This window comes from Papilio machaon, chromosome 22 (assembly GCF_912999745.1).
Source record: "Papilio machaon chromosome 22, ilPapMach1.1, whole genome shotgun sequence".
Taxonomy (NCBI): domain Eukaryota; kingdom Metazoa; phylum Arthropoda; class Insecta; order Lepidoptera; family Papilionidae; genus Papilio; species Papilio machaon.
Window position 1 is genome coordinate 1,901,572 of NC_060007.1, and position 23,599 is coordinate 1,925,170.

General features: G+C 36.3%; 1 protein-coding gene across 1 annotated transcript in view; it reads right to left on the minus strand.

Annotated features, from left to right (window-relative positions):
• The window catches only part of LOC106707324 (homeodomain-interacting protein kinase 2), an 86,088-nt gene that overhangs the window by 10,167 nt on the left and 52,322 nt on the right, over positions 1–23,599 (minus strand). The window contains exons 3-10 of the mRNA XM_045683402.1: positions 8,454–8,596; positions 4,581–4,774; positions 3,608–3,677; positions 3,203–3,338; positions 1,857–2,075; positions 1,284–1,438; positions 284–460; positions 8–161 (exon numbers count right to left, since the gene is read on the minus strand). Coding sequence (XP_045539358.1) covers positions 8–161; positions 284–460; positions 1,284–1,438; positions 1,857–2,075; positions 3,203–3,338; positions 3,608–3,677; positions 4,581–4,774; positions 8,454–8,596 — 1,248 coding nt within the window. The remainder of the gene's footprint in view (positions 1–7; positions 162–283; positions 461–1,283; positions 1,439–1,856; positions 2,076–3,202; positions 3,339–3,607; positions 3,678–4,580; positions 4,775–8,453; positions 8,597–23,599) is intronic.

A 23,599-nucleotide genomic window follows, 5' to 3' on the forward strand; every position in this document is an offset into this window, starting at 1 on the left:
TATTTACCTGTCCTATATCGTCGAGGCAGTTGAATATGTACTTCCTGGCCTCCTTGCTCTTGATGCCGGTCTCCAGCTCGTGCTCCTCGGGGGTCTTCAGCCGCCAGAACGGGTACGTACTGTCCACATCCCGGTAGAAGAACTTCGCAGTCTTTGATGCGCTGGAATACAATAAGTTACTTATAAAGCGATATAAGGCATTATAAATTCGACTAAAGTTAAACTAAGTCCACTCTTAGTGTAGATTTAGTATAGAAATCTCTCCTTTCTAATAGACACTGACCTGTTGAGCATGTGTTCAGTGGGCAGGCCCTGCGTCTGCGAGATGTACCGGATCTGGTCGTACTCCGAGGAGCCAGGGTACAGCGGCCAGCCCAGGAACAGCTCGGCCACCACACAGCCCAGCGACCACATGTCGATAGCTTCGCAGAACGCCAGACCCAAGATTATCTCCGGTGCTCTGCAAATTTATAAAATTTGTAGAATTTTTCATCTTATAATGCTGCTAGATCGAGAGTTGAGCCAATCTGGCTAACGAAAAGCACAGCAAAAAAAGTTCTCCTACAATCCTAGTCTAAACATATTGATAAAGATTGGAGTATGTAATATCGGAAAAAAATATATATTCAAATTATGTTTTTATGTAGCTGATAAAGCAAAAAATGGCCCTAATTTTCGCAACGCATTTTGAAGCTAAACTCAAAATCCACTAGTCCGCTAGTTATTTTAAAAAATAATCATCAAAATAGTACCCATCTGCAAGCACTACCTTTCGATTAAAATCATTTTTATCAAAATCGTAGCACCAGAGGCGGAGCTTCGCAGTAACACACATAAAAAAACCAGTCGAATTGATAACCTCCTTCTTTATGAAGTCGGCTAAAAACCAATTTTAATTTTTTTTGAGTTTATTGGTTCGCAAGACCGTGGATGTTACGAACTGCTGAACCGTTTTTGACGGAACTTGGAGAGGAAGGTGATGGACGCGGGCATATTATAGGCTTCTTAATTCTGCGCTGACAAAGTCTTAGTCTTAAATAAAATATTTTCAAATACAAGTACAGTCAAAACCGTTTATGGCGACATCGTTTAGAACAACATACCGGTTAAATTGACCAAAATCAAAGGTCCTGGCTGAATGTTACATACATATCTTTCCTATTAATACCTGTCACCGGTTGTTACAACTATCGGTTTTTACGACTCAATATGAGTAGTCCCTTCGATGTCGTTATAACAGATTTTGACTATATGTCTAAGTACACGTGTGCACGTATACGCACCTATAGTATCTACTCTGCAGGTAAGTGTTGCAGACAGCCTTGCTGACATGAGAGGCGCTGCCGAAGTCGATCACCTTGACGCGGTAAGGTTGCCGCGCCGGCTCTACCAGCATTATGTTCTCCGGCTTCAAGTCCGCATGGATCAGACCCAGTTGCTGGAATTTATAACATTTCATTTTATTTCTATAGGTTATACTTAGAATGAAAGAACCTAATGCCATAAGACATTAACGAAAACTGACTAGACGTATAAAAGGCAATTTTCTTGCAATGTCAATGAATTCAAAGTGAAGTGAAATTAAAACGGGCAGTCTAATTAATGTAACAATCTCGCTTGAGCACAGTTTAAATCCACTGTGGAGATTAAACAAGATATAATTCACAGAACAATATGAGAAATTTAATAAATTACTAACAAATTAAAGCATAACAAGGATGTTCAATTTTTACTATAAGCATGGCAACGAAAACATTTCTTTGAACATCTATTTTGCGATCTCTCACAAGGTGACTCTTTTCGTTGGGTGAGTCGACATAATTAACATTAATAAGCATTCAAACAACAAAACTTACTTTAAGTTTGAGTAGAGCGGTGAGCACCTGCTGCAGTATTGGTCTGATGTATTTGAGGGGCAGCGGCGAGAACTTGTTCTGCTTGAGGAAGTCGTACAAGTTCTGTTCGAGCATCTCAAATACGAGGCAGGTGTGCGAGCGATGCTGGAAGCACTCGTACGCCCGCACAAAGTTGAATTCGTCCGCCGACTCCTGCGACAGCCGCGACAGGATCGACACCTGACGACAACAGCTAAGATTAAATATTGCTTTATAGAATGTTACTCTACACTTTGACGGTAAATGTACCAAATAAAATCTTTTCTCTAAGAAAGAGATCTCAATTAAACTTATTATAAGCGTAGAACATAATCCAGAAGAACACAGGCATTACGAGATACATTTCATTTACATAATTACTCGATAACTCAGCAACCATTCAACATCTATATATATAAAACAAAGTTGTGTTAGTTACACCATTTATAACTCAAGAACGGCTGAATCGATTTGACTGAAAATTGGTGGGCAGGTAGCTGAGAACCAGGAAACGGACATAGGATAATTTTTACCCCGTTTTCTTTTTTTTTTTTTTTTTTTATTCCGCGCGGGCGGAGTCGCGGGTAAAAGCTAGTATCTTATAAAAAATTTGCACAAATAAAAAAGTAGTTACAAATAACAAATAGTACTACAATTCATCTTGTTTTTTTTTTCGCGCGGACGAAGTACAAAAGTTATTAGAACATAAACATCAGGTTGTGATCATATAATTTCGTGTGAACTCTTCGCAAAACAAAGCGATATTTTATTTTCTACAATTACCAATAGAAACTCGACAGTTGAACGTTCATCTTTCATCTCTACGGATACGTAGTTATAGAAAAGCACTTCAGCAAACAAACAAAAACATCGTATAATTGGAAGCCGGCCAGAGCTAAGAGTTTCTGTGGAAATTTCGCAAAATAAATAGAAAAGAAACGGCCTGGCCCCGTTGCGACTGTAATTTATGCCGAGATTAAGGTGTTTTTAATAAGTGCTGCGTTCAACTGCGCTTCTGTCAGATGATTTGTGGGAATTCTTTTAAGAGCTGAAAATATATTTTAGAACAAGGCGTTTTAAAGTATTTTTAGAATTGCATTTCTAAATTATGTTGAATTATTGCCAGATTTCTTTTGTTAATTTATTAATCTATGGTTTGTGCAAGCTTTTTAATTTTAACATTTTGCATTATGTTATTTTTACCTAATGCTTAAATGTTTCAAGGTCGAAAAAGCGAAAGAGATGTATTAAATGGAAGTCCATAGTCTCCGCGTACTCTCTGGATTACTAGTATGTGTTGTATTGTTTTTATATGCATATTGTATTACCTCAATCTGTCCTTGGCGTGCATAGCTGGGGTGGTTCTTGAGGATCTTGATGGCGACGATTTCATTGGTGCCCTTCTTCCAGCACTTCACCACCTGCCCGAATGTGCCGCGACCGAGGAACTCCAGCACCTCGTACCTGGAACACATTGTTTGAAAATTAAACAAACGAAATTATAAATTACAAACTAATAATTAATACATTCAAATTAAAAAAAGCTATAAAGAACCCAATTCCTGGTTCAAAGGTTACTGTAATCAGTACATCAATCAATACATAGAGGTATTTTACTACAACGAAATAATTATTAATCATTATTTATCAAACAAAATTTGTCAGCAAATCATTTGATGACGTAATGATTAGACGCGAGATACTTATCATTATAATAATGCAATGATACATACCTATTGGACGAGGAGTAGAGCACCTCGTGCTGCACCAGCTGATAGTCGCCATCGCCGCCGCAGCCCGACCCTGCGTCCACATCGCCGCATGCGAGAACAAACGGAACAACCCACGTTACGTATGCACTAATCACACTACACACTATAATAACTTGTATACAGACAAACTTATCTGAACCGGTTGCAACAGTAGTTTAACGCCATTATGTAAATGTTAAAAAATGGCACACGATCCTTGTCAGAATGTAGCTTTCGCTCTGTTTCTATGACTAAGTATAACTTCTCACCAAGTCAGATAAGTTTTCATAATCACATCATGATCAAGTTTCGATACATGACGTCAAAAAAATTATTTTATAAAAACTGAAAACTATACAAATAAGCAAAGATTTGTATATGGACCTTATACATAAAGTATCTAAATTGGTTTATATTTTTTTTTTTAATTTTAATTTATTTGAGAACAATACCGTTACCTAAATTAAACTGTTATTCGTGCAAACTTTAAATAATCATGCAAACATTGCTTAAAAAAGGTATAAAAGATAAAATTAGGGATAAATAAAAAGTTGATTCAAAATTCGATTGAAAGTATGAACTTTTAGCAACATATAAAAATTTTAAGAAATTATTTTGTAATTTAAGTTGCAATGAAGTACGATGTTTACTTTAGTGACCAAACACGATCGAAAATCGAAACCAACCAACAAGAGCAATTAAAACTATGGGATGTGTTGTGTTATGCGTTTAATGACTGAATGTTTCTCGCTGGCGTCTTTCATTTGCGAGAGAGCTTTTCGTATATTCGGGTTGTGTTTCGTGTGTGCGCGTAGTGTTTCGTGTATTCGGGTTGTGTTTCGTGTGTGCGAACTGTGTTTCGTGTATTCGGGTTGTGTTTCTTGTGTGCGCGTAGTGTTTCGTGTGTGCTATGTGCTAGTGGGGCAGAGGGACTAACAAACAATGTGGACATTACGTTTGTTACCTTGCGGCTGGGGCGGGTGGTTGGGCCCGCCCGCCGCCAGCTGCTTGCTGTGCGCCGTCGTCGTTGCGACCGCCGCCGCGCGGTGGCGCCCGCTTCCCCCCGCGACTTCGCCCGCGCCCCCTGCGGCGCCCACGCACACGCCCTGCCCACTCCCGTCCGCCAAGTGATCGCTGCTATCTCCCACACTGCAACAATACAAAATCATTAAGTTAACACTATCTTCCCACTGTAAAAAGTTATCACTAAAGATAATGTAGTTTTGGACATGCTGCGATAACAAACATTGGATGAGTTGCAGCTTTACTGGGAATTATGACGACTTCACAGACTAAGTATGTAGTATATTATACGCTACGTGTTCATGTTTTTATTCTCAACTCAATCTTCTGCCCGAAATACGTACATATTGTTTGTAAAAACTGGTGATGCATTATTGAACTTTTGCTTGAAACACTTTCCTGTGTAAAAACTGTAATTACCACCATAAATAGAACATAATCTATATATAAAGATGTGTTAACTAATCAGATTCAACCTTAACAGTTTAGACAATGTTGTTTACTATCTCACAAATATATACTATCGATCGCTTATGTTAGGAAATATTGATGAAGGTCGAATAGATTTATCGCGCGAACACATTTCAAAGACCGGCGTAATGTCTAATAAATAACCCATGAATACCTTATTAAATTACACATGCGAATAATCACAGGAATATTTATGCGTACCAAACATATCTACATAATGAAGTTAACAATTCACTGAATTAATCTAACATGCTTTGATAAGGAAAATATTTGGATAACGGAATATTGATCAGCCAGGTTTTTCCCTAACTAATAAGAAATATTTATTTTCTTAAAAAGAAATCAACGATATTTTTTATGCAGTAGTTAAAGCATTACTTGTTATGTATAAGATAAAATAAGAAGTATGCAAATACTATACTTGTATTTTCCTTTGGATTCCATTTCTTTGAAAGATAATAGTTATACATTCTTATTTCCTTCCTACCATATGGTTCGATAAAAAATTAGATCAATCCTGCCATTCAAAGTACAAATATAATATGGTATATTAAGGTTCCCAATTTCCATTGTAATCTCGACGTAACGCATTCCGACGCCGACACAAACCCATTTTTCTAATGCCAAAATCTATATTAAATCTCAAACTATTTTTGCTTATCCGCAGTATTAACATTTTAATAAATTTAATTCAATTTTAACAAATCTAAAGATCGCAATAGCAATCAAAAAAACATAATCTATTGTTTAGATTGAATAATTCTTGTAATCCTCATACAAATCGTAATTGAAATTATTTTCCGTCCGTTGGTTCCGGTCGAAATTTGATGACAGTACTACAAAATAATCATTGAGCCAATTCATTTTAACTAACTAGTAAAACTTCCCATTGCTGTATACGTGACAATATTTGTATATTACTACGCACGTATTTTTAGTTACGTGACCACTTGGCAGTTTAAATGATTTAATTACACAATCGAATTATTTCCTGGCAGAATGTGCCTTGAACAAGTAATAAAGGCCTGTAAACATTTTATTAGAAATCATTTTAAAAATATTTTCTATTTACTTCGCCTATAAATAATACACAATTAATAAAATTCAAATTAAATTATTATCGCACGTTTGCATAAAAACTTTGTCGTTTCGGTTTTTTTTAGATAGAAAACATGTTTTATGTGTCAGCAGTGTTAACGTACCTTCCTTGCTGTCCACACTCACATAAACATAAGATGATCAACTAATTACGTATGAGTGTTTAACTGCAGACTAAAACTTCAAACAAAACACCACGCAGTGAATTAGGTTTCCATTGCAAAAAAACTACAACAAAAACATAATGTCATCGCTCACATTCTGCTTAAAAAAATTGAGACAACAGTATGTTTTGTAAGTGTTTCTATTGTAAAAAATATTGTTTTATAATTTCAAATAAAGTTCAAAATATACTTCAATCGGTTACAAGGTGCAGCTGCGGCGCGTTTGTAGGATCAAGCAAAAGGAACGCCTTTTTTTATGAACACGAATGTTTTGCTCGGACGCGGTCGGTTGGAAATTTCTTCGTGTGTAGAGCAAAAAATTTGTTTTACCTTACAACCTGCTACTGTTAAAAGTTTGTTACAGAGTAATTGATTGACTTAGTATATACATTTTAAAATGTCTCATCTTCAATATATCGTAACTAACCAGTAAATATAAATTATCTGTCTTTTGCTAATCCTCCGCCTTTGTAACTTGAGGCTTATAACGTTATTGGTTATTAAAATACAAAAAAAAACTTTGTAAAATCAAATTTGTAGATTGGATTTATATCCTCTTGATCTAAAATTAAGTATTAATACGAGTCACAAACGCTGGCGGCTTTTATCTAATGCAATTTTAAGTAAATACAAATAATTTAAAAAAGCTTGAGCATCGTATTTTTTGGTCTAGGTTCATATTATTATCAAAGACACAGTGCAAATTTGGAAAATATAACTTACAGATCTGCCTCTAGCAATTCAAACTCATCGTCATAGTATTCTTCGGCTTCATATTTGATCCTCGGCAGAGAGAGATCCATCTTTATATACAATAACACTATGTTTTACAACTACATATATACACTTTCGAATCACTAATATCACAAACTATATTTTGCCACTATTATTTTCAAATATAGCACTTTACTTTTTGGGTACGTTAAAAAACTGCGTCCGCGCATTGTAGAAGCGTTGGGGATGAAATGAAATGACGAAGGGGAAAGGGACTCAACAAGGGGCTGGCGTAGTGGGGGTGCCAGGTAGGTAGGGTCGAACAAATCCCAAATTCTACGTATTGAAAGCAAAGCGGACTAGTACGCGCTAGCACACCGTTTTCTATTCATATTGCGGTAATTTTGTTCTTAGTGCTATTGTTTCCACTAAGAGTTTTGTCCGACTACTAATTTAATAATTCATCAATTACTGCGTCATTACGTTAGTTAAAAATACTATACAGTACAGTAATGAGTTCATAAACTCATTAAAATGTTTTAATGTTAAAGTTTGTACGTTAATTAGTTACGAAACACGAGGATAAAGCAAACTTTTTAGTCAAAAGTTTCTAATTACTAAATTAATATGATTTTTTTTTGTTTAAACAATGTTTTTGTCTTTATTTTCAAAAATACCTCGAATGCGAATACAAAGGATAATATTTGCATATTTTTGATTAAGCGTAAAAGTAGGCGTTGTTTTTTTTTGACGTTTCAAAAGTTATTATAATTAAAAAATTTAACCTAAACTTATTAATACACACTATTTAACTGTACATAATATGAAAGAAAGTATATAAAACATGCATGTTGCATAAAATTTCGACAAATAATACCAAGCGATACGAAAGAAAGCAATTTTGCACTAAATTGTTGGTAGCAGAGTATTCCATTTTAGTAGTTATGGCTGACAGACGACTCTATCTCGAAAGAACTAATCTATGGGCTCCTGGTAACTGACGAAAAGGTTAAGAAGGGGTATTTTCATTGCTACACTTCATTTTTTGGTGTGTTTTGCTGCCTTTATATTTATAGCATTATACTTTTACTAGCTAGCAGCCAGTACCAGCTTTGCAGGCGTGGACATTTTTTTAAATTTAATAACAATATAAAATATAGCCACTGTTACTGAGAGATATTTTACATTCTAATCATTAAATAATTCTTGAAATCGATCCAATAATTTTTGAATTTATTCGTCACGAGTTACGAGCATTGCCTTTGATAAAATAATGTATAAAAACTTAAAATTATAAAAGTAAACAAAATCCTATAGCATAATCACCAAATATGTCGTTTGTATCAGTATATACTGACGTCGGCGGTCGGCGTTGGGGCGTGGCGCAAAGCAGACGCGGAGCGGATGGCGGCGCGGCCGGCGAACGCCGCTCCGCATCGCACGCACGACTTGGCTCCGCGGGCGCGCCGCAGCAGCCCGGCACAACTCCCCACCACTTGTTCTGCAAGCCATCGGGGGGCCACATAGTAACTTTGCACAACAGCGTAACAACTAAATAGCAAATAATAACCCTACATTAAAGACTAACGTATCATTCGGGTTTTGCACGGGTGGATCAGTATTATTTTTTAAATATAAGTAGTAATATTTTTAGTATATTCAAAATAATTCAGGAAAATTTACCATTCTTATAGTGAAAACATTTTGAAAACAAACTTTTTTTAAATATAAGTGTGGTGCTTTGCAGACCCTTAATGCCAAAGCAGCTCTCCAACCAGCAAAAAGATTGTCCGCTCTATGCTCTTGAATTACGACAGAATTATCATCGTCAGTGCAATACAAAAATATACTGGAGCTTACATGTAACTTAGGCTATATCCCTTAACACCGCGTTGCCGAAGTCGCGGTCGACCACTAGTAGTTAATACGCTGAGGCAGTTTTCGATTAACAATCACGAATTAATTACTATTAATCCTATAAGTACCTAGAGAAAATTGTACATATTAGATGAGGTTAGTTATAGTTAGAGTAGTGTATATGTATTACTATTAATTTTAAAATATATAATGTTTCTTTAATGCTATTAGCAAAAATAGCGACAACATACAATCACAAACAAGTAAATCAATCATGACTGATTTAATTTTGATAATATTTTCGCTATCAACGATCTTAGTGATAAACATACATTTACGTAACAAAATATACTCAATTATTATACAAACACTTAATCTTAAATATTCAAATTTGTAACTGAGGGTGGGTTTCGTCTTAATAAATTAAATGGTTATAAATAAGTATATTATTTATTTCTTTGTGTCATTACACAAACATGCTTAGCTCTGAAATCACATTTGGTTTTGTACTTTGTTTTAAATGTCATCCACGACATTAGGCGTAAATCAAAGATTAAAGGTGAGTGAAATAATTGAAGTGCAGTAATTTCGTTTCGCAAATGAAACTGAAAGCCGTTAACGCTGGCATTTATGACTTTGAACACAAAGAACTAGGGCTGCCGTAAAGTCAACCTTTGACTACTTAATGGGTGAAGAAAACGTCCATCCTTGATCCTTTCAGCATGATTAATTCCACACCAGCCACTCTGATCTGAAGACATATCAAACCCTTAGCCAATATGCACTAAGTTAACATGAATTCAAGAAGGTGACAGCCCTACAAAGAACGAGGCTGTCGCTCATATCGACAACTTAAACGCTGTACCCATCAGTTCTAACGACTTAAAGGCATCCGGTTAAAAACCCGTCCGGCGATAATCTATAGTCTATACGACGTAATGCGGAAAAGCGAGCATTATGTATATTTAAGACTTGTTCCGATGTAACATAGGTTCTTAGATTTATTCAATTTAACCAAAGACTTCCTGCGTCCAAAGACTGCTCATGCGTACGACAGTGGAACATCAAGATAAAGCCAATGTCAGTTTATGATTATGACATAGATATAGGCAAGATATTATTTAAATAAACAATTGATAGTTATTTCAATTACTATATTAAAATCGCACGATTACATTTTTATAAGTAAAATACTTAACCCTATATGGTAACTTTGTCATAGATGCGATTCCTATGTCTTATGTTAATGTCATTTGTACACTAGCTCCTGCCCGTATACTTCGTCTGCGCAATATTAAAAAAAAAGGTGAAAATTATCTCATGTGTTACTCGTAACAATGTTCTATATCTGTACCACATTTCAATAACATGTGTTGAACCGTTGCCGTATTATCGAATAAATATGTAAATCTAACGTAGCCCAGAAAATCGGGATCATTGATAGCCTACGTGTTTTTTCAAACTGTGTTCTACATCTATACCAAATTTCACAGAGATTTGTTAAGTCATTCTAGAGATACCTTCTAACAAACGTCCTTCTATCCATACATCCAAACATTCGCATTTATAACATTAATGAGATTTCTGGAACTTCCTAAATGACAAAGCAATATAAAACAAAGTACACAGTCACAAAGTACACCTTACAATACCCGGTAACGATATGCTTCATTGCTTCACGAAACGATATCGATAAAACTTTGTTTTTTTTAGAATTATTGATATTTGATACAGATAAATCTTTAAGCGGAGATTAGAGACAAAGTTCGTTTTTTGTTGTTTCCCTTTTCCAGCACTATATTTAAATTACATCAAACAAAAAAAAAACAAACATAGAAATCCGCAAAGCCGGATAAACTGCAGTTATATTGACCTTTGTCTCCTACAAAGGTAAGGAAATTGAAAACGGGAGGAAATCCGGAGCATTTTCCAGCGAATAAAACTACGTTATGTCGGTTTTCTAGGAAATCATAGTACTTCCGCATTAAGAGCCACACATAACAGTTATAACAGAGTAAAACTATATAACATCTTATCTTACTAAAAATATAAAAGCGAATGTTTGGATGGATGGATGGATGGATGGATGGATGGATGGATGGATGGATGGATGTTTGTTTGAAGGTGGCTCCGGAACGGCTCAACTCTTGATGAAATTTTGCATAAATATAGAGAATAATCTGGAAGAACACATTGGCTACTAATAAAGTTTTTTTTTAATTCCGCGCAGTCGGAGTCGCGGGCGACAACTAGTCCATAATAGATATTATCATTGGTTTCCACTGACGCAACACTTATGATAAAACAGTGTCTTGTTTCACATTCCCTTTGAAAAAAACAGATGTAACAGATTTTGTACTTGTGTTTAGGCATTGAAAACTTTCTTGACAACTACAGTTAGCTAACAATAAATACAATCGTTCTATATGTGTTAAAGGTCGGTACCCACTGATTACATACACTTATTCTCTTGTCGGACGTCATAATGGTTGGGAGCATTGACGCCAATTTGTTAGACTCACAGCTTTGACCGGACGAATTTATTTTTCACTCTTTTTAGACGTGGTAATATTGATTTAAACAATCCTCTAAAAGGAGAGCCTTGATAGAGTCCCGTATAGATTAAATTTTAGCTGTAAATATAACAATGTGCTATCAAAATGTCTAATGCTGGCACTTCACATTATAAGTTATTTGACTCCAAGCTTGACTATAAATCAAATTGTTCATTATTGTAACTAAGGTATATACACATTCGCTGCAATGCCTTTTGAGTTGCGCTCCCGCCTACCCCCTTTCAATCCGCTCGCCTTTGAACCTTAATTTCTCTGTAAATCTCAACCTTAAAATCTTTTCAAAAAACCAACACAAGGCGGGTTCACATTGGCTATGCAAAACAGCCAATACATAGGTGTGTTGGGAGTCGGTAACTAGTGTAACGTGAAGCGCCGGTATTAAATGTTAAAACGAGCAAAATCTAATCCTGTCCAATTCTTATGCGAATATTATAAAATCTTTTAGTTGAGAAATATCTATCAAAATTTGTTGAGTAAGAAACTTTTGTATTACATTGCAGTTCATCACCAAACTTTTTCAACCGGTAATAAGAGAGCGGCAAAACAAAGCCTCTCCGCAGCCCTAGCGCCGTGAGGTAACAAACATAACGGGCGATTGCCGGGTTATAAACTTTTACTTCTTTGTTTTACAAAGTTCCTTTTCTTTATAAACTTACCTATATACAGTTTGTTCTAAATTTAATCCCTGGAGTCCCGTTACCTTTGTTGAGGAAGTATTACAACGTTGAAATTTATTATTACAAAAACAAGAAATAAATAATGTTTTTAGGGTTTCCACTCAGCATTTACATTGTATTTGTCAGTTGCGGTACTAGAGGATTAGTACATGCTTTGCTTATAGTTATATCATTTGCGTGGTTAACCTTGCTAGTGGAAGAAAATGACTAGAGCTTATAGATAGGCAATATGGCACAGGTGCTTAGGGTATGATCATTACATAGTAAATCCTTATTGATAGGATGATACGAACAAAAGCAATTATAAGATTAACTACGTCAAAACGACGTCTCTATCACGTTGTACTGCACATGCTAATAATAACAAAGTTTTATTTGCAGATAATAACTTTAATTGCGTTGGAAAATTATATGACCTTCGACAAGCGTTACTTTTTGTGACTCTAGTGCAACGGTTTTCAAAATTTTGTGGCTACGGAACCCAATTGGTAGAAGTTGATTAGACCCTATATTTTAGGTTGGATTTTTCTAGGCCATAGAATAATCAAACACCGATTTATTTGTAATTTTTTCTCGCCTCGCTAATTCAGTTTACCTTTTGTAGACACGTATTATTAAACTTTTGTTTTAAAACTTTATAGTACAGCTTTTTTTATGGATCATGGTCAGTACATATTTTTGTGGACTCCTAAGAAAGGCTTCAACACTGTGAGAAACGCTACTCTAGGGTATGCAACGCACAACGAGAGAAAAAAAAAACAATATTATTTATATGCTGTTAGAGACAAAAATCAACACTGTGCCGGTGTATCGGCGCAGCACTAGACATGTCAAATATCAACGCTTACGTCGCCTCACTACAGCTATCTGTCACTTGGTTTTGGGAACTTTAGCGCGCAATACGCTCGAGATGATCTTGACTAATAATTCTCTAAAAGTTCAGAAGAGGGATATTACCCAAACTCACAAAGTGATTTTGTTGCATAAAAGAATCGTAATGTTTACCGGAGAGTAAGATTTTTAAATTTGTAAGGATATTGAGAACTTCGAGTAAATGGTAAACTTAAAACGCACACCAGCGTGAAAATCTTCATATTTGGTGAGATTGTTCCATGTTTCTAATTATCTGTACAAAATTATTTACTGATTTCTTAATTTGGTGATTTCTAAAAGACTTGAAAACATTTTCCTAAAGTCCGTAATCGTACAATCATAAAGTCATATTACGAAAATTGTTTTATTAACAGACCATGAAAAGACCATTGGCTTGAAAACACAAAATCAAGATTTGTTGTGTTTATTTCTATTTTAATGTTTGATTTAAAGGTTTGGTTTTATGGTTTGTCAAGACACAAAAGTTTGTGTAAAATATTAAAAGTGCCTTTCATTTTAAAATGTCATTTAAATTCATTTAAAATCATACCTTGATGATTTATGTTGAGACACAAAAGTGGTGTGTAAAATAATATGAATCATACATTTAATATTAAGATTATAATTTGGTTAATAGATAAAAGTTTTGTGTAGAATATTTAAATATACTGTTGGCTTTGAGACAGTACTTTTAAAGAGTACAAGTTATGTTATAATTTAACAGGATAATTAAAAATACTTTTCTGTATTTTAAGACACACAAAGAGGAATAAAGAAAAAAAAAGACAGTCAAATTGAGGTATTAAAGTAGTTGGTACAAAAACTAAAATACAGTCAGTGGTGTATTATGTGGAATATAATTTTGAAGCTGTGACAAATATGCATGAGATGAAAGGATGTTAAAATGCAATTGCAAGGCAAAGATTAGTTGCATTGCATTGTTGCATGCATTGCCAAAATATGAATGGAGGACCCCATGTATTCATTATGTCAGTTGATGACAAATTTAATTCAAGTGTTTCCATTTATTAAGACCAGTAGTAGTAGTTTAGACTAAGGAACATGCCAATTGAGTTAAACCAAAGGGTGAGGATTCAGTAAAATTTTATTATGACAAACTTGGGTTGGCATGTCACATGTCATGTAATATGACAGATAGCATGATTGTTATTCAATTTGTACTGCGGTAAGATCAAACCAACATTTATTATATTTTTAGTGTTGATGTTTAATAAGACAAGTTCAGGTTTTTCAATTAATTTAAAGAATTTTCCTAACAACTGAAATTGAGAATATAGATCAGTTTATTAGTGAGGGTCTGGTAAAGCAGAGTTGTGATAAAATTAAAGCCATTACCTGAGTCAGATGGATATCATTATGTCTTAAGTCATTGATGTCCTTTCTAAGTTCAGTTTATTTTAATTTGTGTGTCACCAGGATACTTCTGAATTAAAACTTGATTTTATTGTTTGGTATGTCATGACATGCTTGCCCTACATGGTCATGTGATGAATGTTATAGATCCATAAAGATACTTGGTGCTTGAGATGACAAGAGAAATCGTGTAAATCGAGTTACCGCCTAAGGGTCCGAACCTGCGCATATCGCGAGCAGCGCGCGATTGAAGCGCGTGTCGAGAGCAGCGCGCGATTGAAGCGCGTGTGGAGAGCAGCGCGCCATTGGAGCGCGGGTCGCGAGCAGCGCGCCATTGATGCGCGTGTCGCGAGCAGCGCGCCATTGAAGCGCGTGTCGAGATCAGCGCGCCTGAGCGGTGCCTGTCTACAATCAGCGCGCCTGAGCGGTGCCTGTTTATGATCAGCGCGCCTGAGCGGTGCCTGTCTACGATCAGCGCGCCTGAGCGGTGCCTGCCTACAATCAGCGCGCCTGAGCGGTGCCTGTTTATGATCAGCGCGCCTGAGCGGTGCCTGTCTACGATCAGCGCGCCTGAGCGGTGCCTGTCTACAATCAGCGCGCCTGAGCGGTGCCTGTTTATGATCAGCTCGCCTGAGCGGTGCCTGTCTACGATCAGCGCGCCTGAGCGGTGCCTGTCTACAATCAGCGCGCCTGAGCGGTGCCTGTCTACAATCAGCGCGCCTGAGCGGTGCCTGTCTACAATCAGCGCGCCTGAGCGGTGCCTGTCTACGATCAGCGCGCCTGAGCGGTGCCTGTCTACGATCAGCGCGCCTGAGCGGTGCCTGTCTACAATCAGCGCGCCTGAGCGGTGCCTGTCTACAATCAGCGCGCCTGAGCGGTGCCTGTCTACAATCAGCGCGCCTGAGCGGTGCCTGTCTACGATCAGCGCGCTTGAGCGGTGCCTGTTTACAATCAGCGCACCAGTGAAACGCGTGTGGTGAGCAGTGCGCTTGTAAAGTGCCTGTCGTTAGCAGTGGCGCTTGTGATGTGCCTGTCGCGAGCAGGCCGAGGCCGCGAACCTGTGGAGGGTCTTGATGGGTATAGATGTCATGGAGTACAGGGTGCGCGGAATGCCAGGTATTTGACATGGTAGTAAAAATAATAATAATGATAACTTTTATTTCAGACTCATGATCGATTAAAAAAAAATCAAAGATAGCCTCCGGGCGTATGTTTAGCCTCAGGGCGTATATGTTGCCTCCGGGCGTATGTTTTGCCTATGGGGCGTATGATTAATAAAACTTTTATTTCAGACACATGATTGATAAAAGAAAATCAAAGATTGCCTATGGGGCGTATGTTTAGCCTCCGGGCGTATATGTTGCCTCCGGGCGTATGTTTTGCCTATGGGGCGTATGATTAATAAAACTTTTATTTCAGACACATGATTGATAAAAGAAAATCAAAGATTGCCTATGGGGCGTATGTTTAGCCTCAGGGCGTATATGTTGCCTCCGGGCGTATGTTTTGCCTATGGGGCGTATGATTAATAAAACTTTTATTTCAGACACATGATTGATAAAAGAAAATCAAAGATTGCCTATGGGGCGTATGTTTAGCCTCCGGGCGTATATGTTGCCTCCGGGCGTATGTTTTGCCTATGGGGCGTATGATTAATAAAACTTTTATTTCAGACACATGATTGATAAAAGAAAATCAAAGATTGCCTATGGGGCGTATGTTTAGCCTCCGGGCGTATGTTTAATAACAATTATTATTAGTTTTATTTCAGATACATGATTGATACAAAATGTGCTATATGTTTTGCCTACGGGGCTAAGTTGTGCCTACGGGGCTATATTGTTTGCCTACGGGGCTATATGTTTGCCTCCGGGCTGTGTTTTGCCTACGGGGCTATATGTTTTGCCTACGGGGCTAAGTTGTGCCTTCGGGGCTATATGTTTGCCTACGGGGCTATATGTTTGCCTCCGGGCTGTGTTTTGCCTACGGGGCTATATGTTTTGCCTACGGGGCTAAGTTGTGCCTACGGGGCTATATGTTTTGCCTACGGGGCTATATGTTTTGCCTACGGGGCTATATGTTTTGCCTACGGGGCTAAGTTGTGCCTACGGGGCTATATGTTTGCCTACGGGGCTATATGTTTTGCCTACGGGGCTGTATGTTTGCCTACGGGGCTGATTTGCTTTTAGGTCCTTTTTCTTGGAGGTGTTCTGGCTCTTCATGGCGCTTGGGACAGCGTGTAAAACGATGCAGCAAGGATCAATACTCCTTCGAGGACGAAGGAAATGCAGGATGGCCGAACTGTTAGAGACAAAAATCAACACTGTGCCGGTGTATCGGCGCAGCACTAGACATGTCAAATATCAACGCTTACGTCGCCTCACTACAGCTATCTGTCACTTGGTTTTGGGAACTTTAGCGCGCAATACGCTCGAGATGATCTTGACTAATAATTCTCTAAAAATGCATAAGTTATTAGATGTTAACAAAATATATAATAATATGCAATAAAGTCGTATTAATTGACATGAAATTAACTACCTCTATATAAAATAACTACTGATGGACTATCTTACATCTATACAAATAAACTTCTGTCTCAACATATGTTTGACATTTTATCTCAGTTCTATTGAAACAAATTACAATATTGTTGTGCAAATGTCATGACAACGGAGGCTAGCAGTTATATCGGAATATCCACAAGATTTTATTCCTTGTGGAGTTTCATTCTGTTATATTATAGATTGATATCGACCGGCATACGTGGGCGGTGGCCACAATGATTTTCCACCGTTCGCCGTGTTCCGACTTAAAAATTAAACGTTACCGAGGCCGCCGGCGTAGCGGTAGGAAATGTGCTTTAAATAGTTCAAGTTAACGTACATTGAATAGGAAGTGAGGTCGAAAGGGGCCACGATCGATGCTGATATTAAATATGACATTTGAATAAAGCCTTATAAAGTTATTTGATAACTAACCACGGGTTTCCACTGCCCACAGACTCAAAGACAAATTCTCAAATTACGACAGTGCAATTCCACGGTTATAACATTGAAGAATTTTGCAAAAGATGTTATAATAAAACTGCTACTATTTGGGAATCGAGACAATATTGAACTTGTATATTTATCATAAAAACGATGTTTAAAACGGATAAAAACGACGTAGATAACAAAACACATAAGAGAAAGATTTAAAAAGGCCGCTGCAAAAGGATTGCCGTGGGCTATAAAACAGAAGTACAGTCGGCTTTATACCATTCTAAAGGCCATGCGACTTCTATTCACTATTGTTTTGAAACTCTAAGCATAAGAACAAAACATTGCAGAATGTCATTGTTACTAAAATACAGTTTAATTATTACTTTATTGTAAAAATCTTAGAAGTGTCTAATACTACCAATACTATACTACATTTATATACTAAAAACAACTAAAATGCGTTCAAATAAAAAATATTCCATGCAATAATTACGTAAGTAAATAAGCATTCACACAGCATGCAGTTTATGTCCTGAAATACATAAATGCAGCGTGTCGAACGCACGATCCGCAATGACGTATACATTTCAGTTTTGCTGTCGCGTCGAGGAATCTGCCTGGAGCGATGTACACTGCAGGCAGCTAGTAATGACGCTACCTATACGCATCTATTAAAGTTTAAAGCATGCGCACAAATATATCTCGAGACAAGAAAATAGAATCACATGACGGTTAAAGTAAAATGACATGATAGTTAAAGTCAAATCACATGACACTTAGAGTAAAATCTTGTAAAGGTTCTTGAGCAAGTAAAGTTCATGACTTCTTCGCATTTCTACTTTAGTGTCTCAAACCATAGTATAATAACAAAACGCTGTCAACGTGCAATCAACGTGCATAAATACAAAATGCAATGCAGGCAAGTTTTAGGCTCGCCATATAAACTACATGCAACTAGTAAAAATTTCACAAACTAAGAGTAACTAATAAATCACTAAGAAACTGCATAAGCAATCATTGAACTACTCTAGTGAACAACTAACAGTGGTACAATTAGTTTAATAGTTTTTTAAAGAATTTACCAATCAAATAGTAAAAGCAGTTAAGTAATATTTATACGAAAATAAATAGAAAAACCGTTCAAACTGTAAGACAACTGTAAAGTGGTTTATATAGATTTATTGCAGTCTTACATCCCACGGTGTCTAGTCGTGACTACGACCGGCGCTGCCCACAATTGGAGGTAACCGGACTGGCCCACGCCGCCCCGCCGAACCGTAATACATTGATGTGGAACTCCGGAATCGTATCGTTTACGATGCTACACTTTATGGTTCGCTATTGCTCTGCTTTATGGTCTATACGATGAACCTTAGAGCGTAACATTGTGACTCTAGTTTTACACTATAAAACTAAAAAACGCAAACATTTTTAAAACGAATATCGTTGACAATTCGCTCAGTTGCAAAAAAGTAAAGTTTAAAAATTTTAGTACATGCGCATGCAGTTATTTATTACAATTAATAACATCTGTACCCCTATGATACTCAGGGTATAAAAATTTAATAACACCCCACTTCAAAATCAATATGATAGCGGTATATTATATTTATGTGGCATTATCTTTGCAACTAGCAATGAACATTAATCTTTCCCCTTGTATATGTATCAATAATTGTAACACATTCCGTCCATGTCACACATTAAGTACATACATCGATATGAATAGAACAGTCTTGACATAGATTTGGGCTTACTTAGTATTTCTGTTTTATGGTAAGGCTAAATATTTAGTAAAAGACAAAGAAGTTTTATACTATAGCAATAACTGAAAATAAGATTAAATTTTGTTATACTATTTAACAGCAATTGAAAGAAGTGATGCAAAAATATCCTATCGTCTTCTTTCTAGTATTTGTACGAGTATAACAAATTTAATATTTTAGAAGTTTCGTCGCAAAATCTTCTACACTATCCAGTATTTAGTACTGACGTGTTACAAAGACTAGTAAGCAATAAATTAATACCTAATTTATTAAGGCATATATATTTAAGGCATAGCAAACAAGAAGTAAAACCTTTTTACACATTTCGTAAACGCTTCAGTGTGTAACATGCCCTGTGTTATCTTGTCAAGGATCACTATCGTAACATCTAACTACGTCGCGTCATCGTGCCGTGTTCAAATCGTCGACTTTAAAGGAGTTTCTATCTGACCCCATATCTGGTAAAGCTAGTCCGCGTACCTCCTTAATACAGCGCAATTCTTTTTAATAGCTCTATATTAATTGGTACGTGTTCTCAAAACTTTGCAGACAATGGTTACGATAAGATCTATGTTAAGATATATTAGCAGAACGGTATATTCATTGTTGAGTATAATATACAGTTGCACAAAGAAATAATTATACTATAAGAGAGCTAAGGAAGATAGAGATGGATGTAGCTGAGACGTGCTTATTTCTCATTTCTACATTTAGAGTACTCGAGAAACACAAAACAATAGTCGACAAATTCAAAGACGTCACAATTTATTTTAGAGACAGACTAAATGAATATCAAAACAGACACCTATCTAGTGATGGCTGGACTCGTGTAAAATAATCTTGGCTTGATACTAAATAGAATAATTGAGGCTTCTATGTGGTTCGATCTATTATTTATATTTTATATACCTACATGTTAAATTACTGTACATGAAAACGTGGGTCCGCCTGTTTGTCATCGTCAGGGGAGGCGCCCCCGCAGCGCCGTTGGGACGGTCGTGCCAAAGACAGACAAGGTGACTTGTTTTGTTACTACATTATGTATCACTGCTTCTGTATGCGACAGTACAAGTATTCACGTTCGTAATAGAAATTACATAAACAGCAAAATTGTTATTTATTAATAAAGCGAAGTTGATTTACGTATGCAAATCAAAAACAGATAAAACAAAAATTTACTAATTACATATTTTAATTTACAATCATTTTAAGTCGATAAGAGAATAAATAATAAGTTTTGTTGATAGTTTTTTAATATTGAAATCCGGATATACTGGTTTTTAAACAAAATGCAAAAAAAGACGTCATCTGCATAAATAATAAGCAAGAATTTACGAATGTAGACTAATTTATTTTGTAATCTATCTCAGTGGAATTATCTCTATTTTCTATCTTTCTTCATTTTTCTATCTCTATAATTTAAAAGATATTATTACACTTCTATGATATATCATCTTGCAAGTTGTATTTAATCAACCTAAGTACTCATACTCATCCATTGAATAATTAAACAGCGAGTTATTGATGGCTTTGTTCCAAAATTCTCACAGTAAAGATAATTTCATGGCGATCGTCTGTAATAATTCATTGCGTTATTTTCTGCTTGTCTAATTTTAGCGGTGACGTCTTAATATGTATAACTGGTAACATTTCCAAACATGGCAACACTCGATGAGCCATTATACAAAAAACAACAAAACAAAACGGAATCACCTCAATAGTGATTCAACCAATTTTTTTTTACAGATCACATTGCATAACAGCGTGTAATATTTTTTTAACCTACAAATTAGACTAAGGTTACACAGATAATATTAGAAATATGATATTTTAGCGTTTATTTGTATCTTAATAAACCAAGCCCGTGTAGATTGTGGATAGTCTTGCAAAAATACTTCATACATGTTTTCTTGATCCAATTCTGTATAACTGTCACCCATTTCTACAAAGAATTCCCCGTTTGAAAACATAACTGTCTATATATTTCCAACGTAAAAGAAACTCGAGTCGTTAGTCACGTCACTAGGTTCCCGGCATGCGACGCTTAAGGGCAGGCTCCGAAAACGGTATCAAATATATTGTATATACAATTTTTATCGCTACAAACGGCAGTCTAAACGTTTTTAGCCCTCTAAAAGTGGGTTTCCACGGAGATTCGAGTCTATAGCGGACGCGATCGAGCAGCGTCCATGTTAGCCACGAACTAAGCATCACCCTACGATTAGTTCCGTACTAAGAGATGTTAATCATACCGTGTCCTCTAGTTTAAGTTTCTTGTACCATAACTACACTGAGGCTCTCACTTAATGAACATTTAATGACTGAAATTAGAGACTCGTGGCTGATCCAATAGATAAGGAATTGACCATAGACGACACTTGACAGTGCGTCGGGCTGGTTCGTCGGTCTACAGAATCATTCACAGTGAAAGCCCGCCTTGACAGGCCTAGTGGAAATGCCTGAAATGGTTGACGTCATCGACTGAGTGCGGAACGGGCTCACGTTTCTTTAATTAAAACGTGAGGTGTTACGTATGTTTGAGAGGCTATATTTACCTGCCCGTAATCTTTGCTATATTTAACATAAGGAATTTGATTAACCAGTTTTATAAAGCCCGTAATAAACCTTCAGTTTTAACTATACAGTTCGACTGTATATTGTTCAGATATTATGCTACAAAAATCACACACAAAATAAGACCTACCACTAAATTCAATATCCTATTTCACATGGGTTTAGCAAAGTTTTGTGATATATCTAATAAATAAAATTCTCGTGTCACAGTTTTCGTCACCGTACTCCTCCGAAACGGCTTGACCGATTCTCATGAAATTTTGTGAGCATATTCAGTAGGTCTGAGAGTCGGCCAACATCTATTTTTCATTTTTTTTTAAATGCGCGCGGACGGAGTCGCGGGCGACAGCAAGTGTGTTTATATATTTATCAATGTAAAAGTTTAGATGGATGGATGATTGTTAGAATTCATGTATCTACTGAACGGCTCAACGATCTTGCTGAAATTTAACATATATTTATAACATTGTCTGTAAAAATACATAGGCTACTTATTATTTTTACTAACATTATCGTTTACTTGAAAACAAATTTATTAGCAAAATGTGAGGTTTATAGTAACTTTTCATAAATCTGTTAAAATTTTATCAAAGAAATATGATGCTTATTACTATAGCCAAAGGTTGTTTATCGCACAACACACAGGAATGATGCATTGACTACCCCTAACATTAAAAATAACAAAACAAGTCGCAGGTTAGTTATGATTCAGACAAGGAAACCCCCAATGACGTCACCATATTAAACTGCCAAACTGCTGAACTCACCGTGGGTTTCTGAGACCGAAATCTTTGTATGAAAATATCGTCATAACTTTGATCTCCTTTGACAAAATATGGATAGCAATTTTTTACAAACGGATATTTTGATCTCAGAAACCCATGGTCAGAAATTTTTAAATCTACGACGGCCCACCCACAGTGAACATTTGACTACCCTTAATGCAGCAGCTAAGCATCTTAGAACGTTGGTTATTCAATTGTCTTCTACTAGCAGTTTATTATTTGAAAGTACGCAGACGTTGAAAATAGAATAATTTATTTTGAAACTACAAAAGTGTAGAAAGAACATGAAATGCCTAACCTTGGCTCGATACTGAAAATAGAAAATTCAGTTCGCCAGTTTCATTGGAAATGAGTGGCTGTTTATTCTTTTATACGGATTTATTTATTCACGTATTTTCCTCAAGTGAAACCTAATAAAATACAGAAATAAAATTAATCACGCATAGATAGGTGTTAATCGCGTATGAAACAGAATAATAACTTTGTCATGTGTCAAAGAAATAATTATTACAACCATCTTAAACTCATATTCCAAGCTATGTTATGATTAGATAGGAATCGCATATAGAACGGAGAACTTTCAATACTTGCAATGTGGAAGGGTACACCGATAGGGTTAACCCAAGGAAGAGATGGATGGTGTGAAAGGTAACATGATTAAGAAGGCATGGGCGAATGAAATGACGGAAGATAGGACAAACTGGTACGCCGATCATAATGAATGGGATAAAGACAGAGAGGTGATGATTTATTTTCCACGCGACACGGTTTTTTGAAAAATTTCATCTATAAATGTTAAAAAAAATACAATCGTCAATTTTAAACTAGGTTCTATTTTGAAGCATCTGTTTGAATTTTTCCCTGCAATTCATAATGAAGGTAGACGGGTGTAAAATTTTCAATATTTCGGGATTATCAGACCGCTCGAGGGCGATCGCTCGACTGTGAATACTTCTTAAAGGCGTATACACACCGGTGAAACATACCTTGTGTCATTCTGCCTTTCACTTCATTTCATAAATTTTTCATGTTAGTTTC